The 2,798-nt window shown below is 36.3% G+C and overlaps 1 protein-coding gene across 1 annotated transcript; it reads right to left on the bottom strand.

The window, feature by feature from the left end:
• Nucleotides 1-1,556: 1,556 nt before the first annotated feature.
• On the bottom strand, nt 1,557-2,369 carry LOC149242757 (F-box/kelch-repeat protein At2g44130-like). Its single transcript, XM_089370997.1, has one exon. The coding sequence runs from the start codon at nt 2,367-2,369 to the stop codon at nt 1,557-1,559; it is 813 nt and encodes a 270-aa protein (XP_089227123.1).
• Nucleotides 2,370-2,798: the final 429 nt, after the last annotated feature.

The following is a 2,798-nucleotide window of genomic DNA, read 5'->3' on the forward strand; positions in this document are numbered from 1 at the left end:
AGCTAGATGGAAGGTTTATGACATAAAGCCAAGGCGACTATGTATTCCAACCAAAGAGCTTATGTGTTAAAGCACCAATGAGTATGAATGATGTAATATGCAAGACACACATGTAATAATAAATTACATCATGAATATTAATTAGGTAACCAAAAAGAGTATAGGGCATTAGGATTCCCCAAAAGGGAAAGGTGATGTGGTGTGCTTCTTAAGACAAATGATTTAATATTATTAAAAATAACCTTAGAAAATAATACTAAAATATTTTAATCCAAAAAATAAAATGGGAAGGGAATGAAGCACATTCAATATCCCTTTCTAATAGAGATTTTTAGGGGATAGTTATTTACCTAGATTACAAAGAACCAAAGGGTATTTGGCTATTATGCACCTCTAAAGTATTTTTCTTTCTAGAAATCCATATTATCCTAAGAAAGGTTCTTGATTTGGTGGTGATCTTGATTTTTTCTTAGGGGCTAATGAAATATTGAATTTCTTTTTTTGGGGCTACTTAGACAAATGGTTTAATAGATATCCATCTTGAAAATATTTAAATGACTTGGAGAAACTAGAATGTTGGTAATTCTAGAGTGTCTAAAAGGTTAGACTCGATACTCCATTTAGATTCTTTCTTGGAGGATAATATAAAGATAAAGCAATGGATTTATTCAAAAGGTAAATTAGATGTGTACCTAATTCTTTTGAAAATAGCCTCCATTATGAGCAAGGATCACATATATTTTAAGGTAAGTTCCCAATAGCTAAAATATTCTATATACATTCAAGCCATAAAAGATGTTCGGTGGCCTTAAGACCACATTATATTAGAATTCCACCCATTTCAATTCCATAAAAATCTGACATATTAGCCACAACAATGACTTGGTATATTTAGAAATTAAAAAAAAAACAATATAGCTCTCTGAGATATTAAGGCCTAGATTCAAAGTTGTTTGCTAAATGAGGATATGGGTTATCTTCCTAAGAATGAGATTTAAGGTATTTACAATAGTGTCAAAAAACAAGACTCTCTGAGGGGAACTTGAAAAAAACTTCACAATCGTAAATTTTTTTTTTATTGAAACAAGACTCTTTAATTCTATACTACAGAATATTTTTTTTGAAATAATAAATAAATTCAACACTCTCAACATCTCTTATTCAATATTTACAAACTAAACCACTTTTAAAATTTCATACAGAAGTTTTGAACAAAATTGACAACGGAAAAACACAAAAAAAGACCATTTCTTGTACTAGCCGGACTAAGCAATAACTGATATAGAATTGAACGCAACACAATGATTAAATTGGGCGCGCATCTAAAAATCACTTTCAAATCTCCACGGTCGCTGCAGATAGGATCATGCCCGCAAAGTCCTCCCCACAATCACGGTGAAGTTCCATGAACTGCCTCGTTGACATATTGAACAGATAAGAGATGTGATTTTTTGGGTTGGAATGCGGTCGCTCGCCCACTCCGCTTACAAAAATTTGGTCGCACCACAATGTAGCGCACGTAAAAAGCTCCAGATGGTGGGGATTCAGAAGAGTAGCTACAACACTCCAAACGTCCTTCTCGACATCGTACCTCTACACCTATTGTTCGGTGAACACGTGCAACTCCGAAGAATAGATGAAATCACACAACTTCTCCATACTTCTCCCACGAAATTCCACCAATGTGCCCTTATTTTCCACGTTCCCTCTCTCGGATCGAAAACTTCTGCAGGTTGGACTTCGTGTAACACCATGAATTTACCATCCATGAACACAACGCGGCATCCATGGCCGTGGGGTTCGATCATAGGAGGCAAAATTGTCCACTTGTCTTTCACCATGTCATATGCTTCTGCAGCTGCAAGAGGGCTACCACGCTCGTCGATCCCGCCAACGACGTAAACAAGTCCGGTGGAAGAAGAGACAAAGCAGGCAAAGAATGATCGAGCTGTTGGGATGTCAGCCCAGCGGCGCCATCTCGAAGACTCAAAGTCGTAAATATAGATACTCTTCGTAAAACTTTCATTGGACAGTTGGAATCCGCCTATGAGAAGTAGCTTCCGATTCACAGCTACGCACTGACACCATATTGGTATTTCAGTATTGTGGGGATCATCAATTGGAGGTAGCCTTTGCCAGGTGCCGTTCACAGGGTCGTATACCGTTACTACAAGGACAGGGTTCATATCTCTGTGATTCCTGATATCTCTTTGAACCAGGCAAATAAGCTGCTCGCTCATCCCACATTTCTTCCTGTCAGCATAGAACGTAGGGCTACGGACCATAGCCTCCCAGCTATTGCACACAACTTTCAGCATATCGTGTGATGTATAAGGCATCCTTAGCAAACACTGCCGAACGACATCCATCGGAAGAGCATTAGGGCACCCTATACACACCGATTTCCTGATCGATCGAGTTTACCCAAAGCTTTACCACACACAAAGAAGTAAACAATATGGAGGACGGTACCTCAAAATATAAAAGTGTGGTCAAATATATAGTGTGGATGTTGGGAAACCTAATTTCAAACCGACCAAAAAGGGAGTTAATTGATAAACTATGTTATTTATTGGTAATATGAAAATATATAATTTTTTAATTCGCAATATAATTATTTAATATAAATTTTACCGGTCAACAACTTGGCATGGCAATGCTTTATGTAAGAATGTTTTATTTAAATTATATAAAGTCTATTTATATAGATAAATTAAGTCGAATGGATTTAGTTAGTTGAGTAATTTAAGGGTTTTTAATAAATCAATTAGTACTTAACACAATTTATAATAATAATA

Source organism: Pinus tabuliformis, chromosome 8 (assembly GCF_031772625.1).
Source record: "Pinus tabuliformis cultivar Carrire ecotype Pingquan chromosome 8, CPIR1, whole genome shotgun sequence".
Lineage (NCBI taxonomy): Eukaryota > Viridiplantae > Streptophyta > Pinopsida > Pinales > Pinaceae > Pinus > Pinus tabuliformis.

Excerpts from the sequence above, each read along its gene's own strand:
- LOC149242757 (XM_089370997.1), bottom strand. The coding sequence starts at position 2,369 with ATGGATGTCGTTCGGCAGTGTTTGCTAAGGATGCCTTATACATCACAC.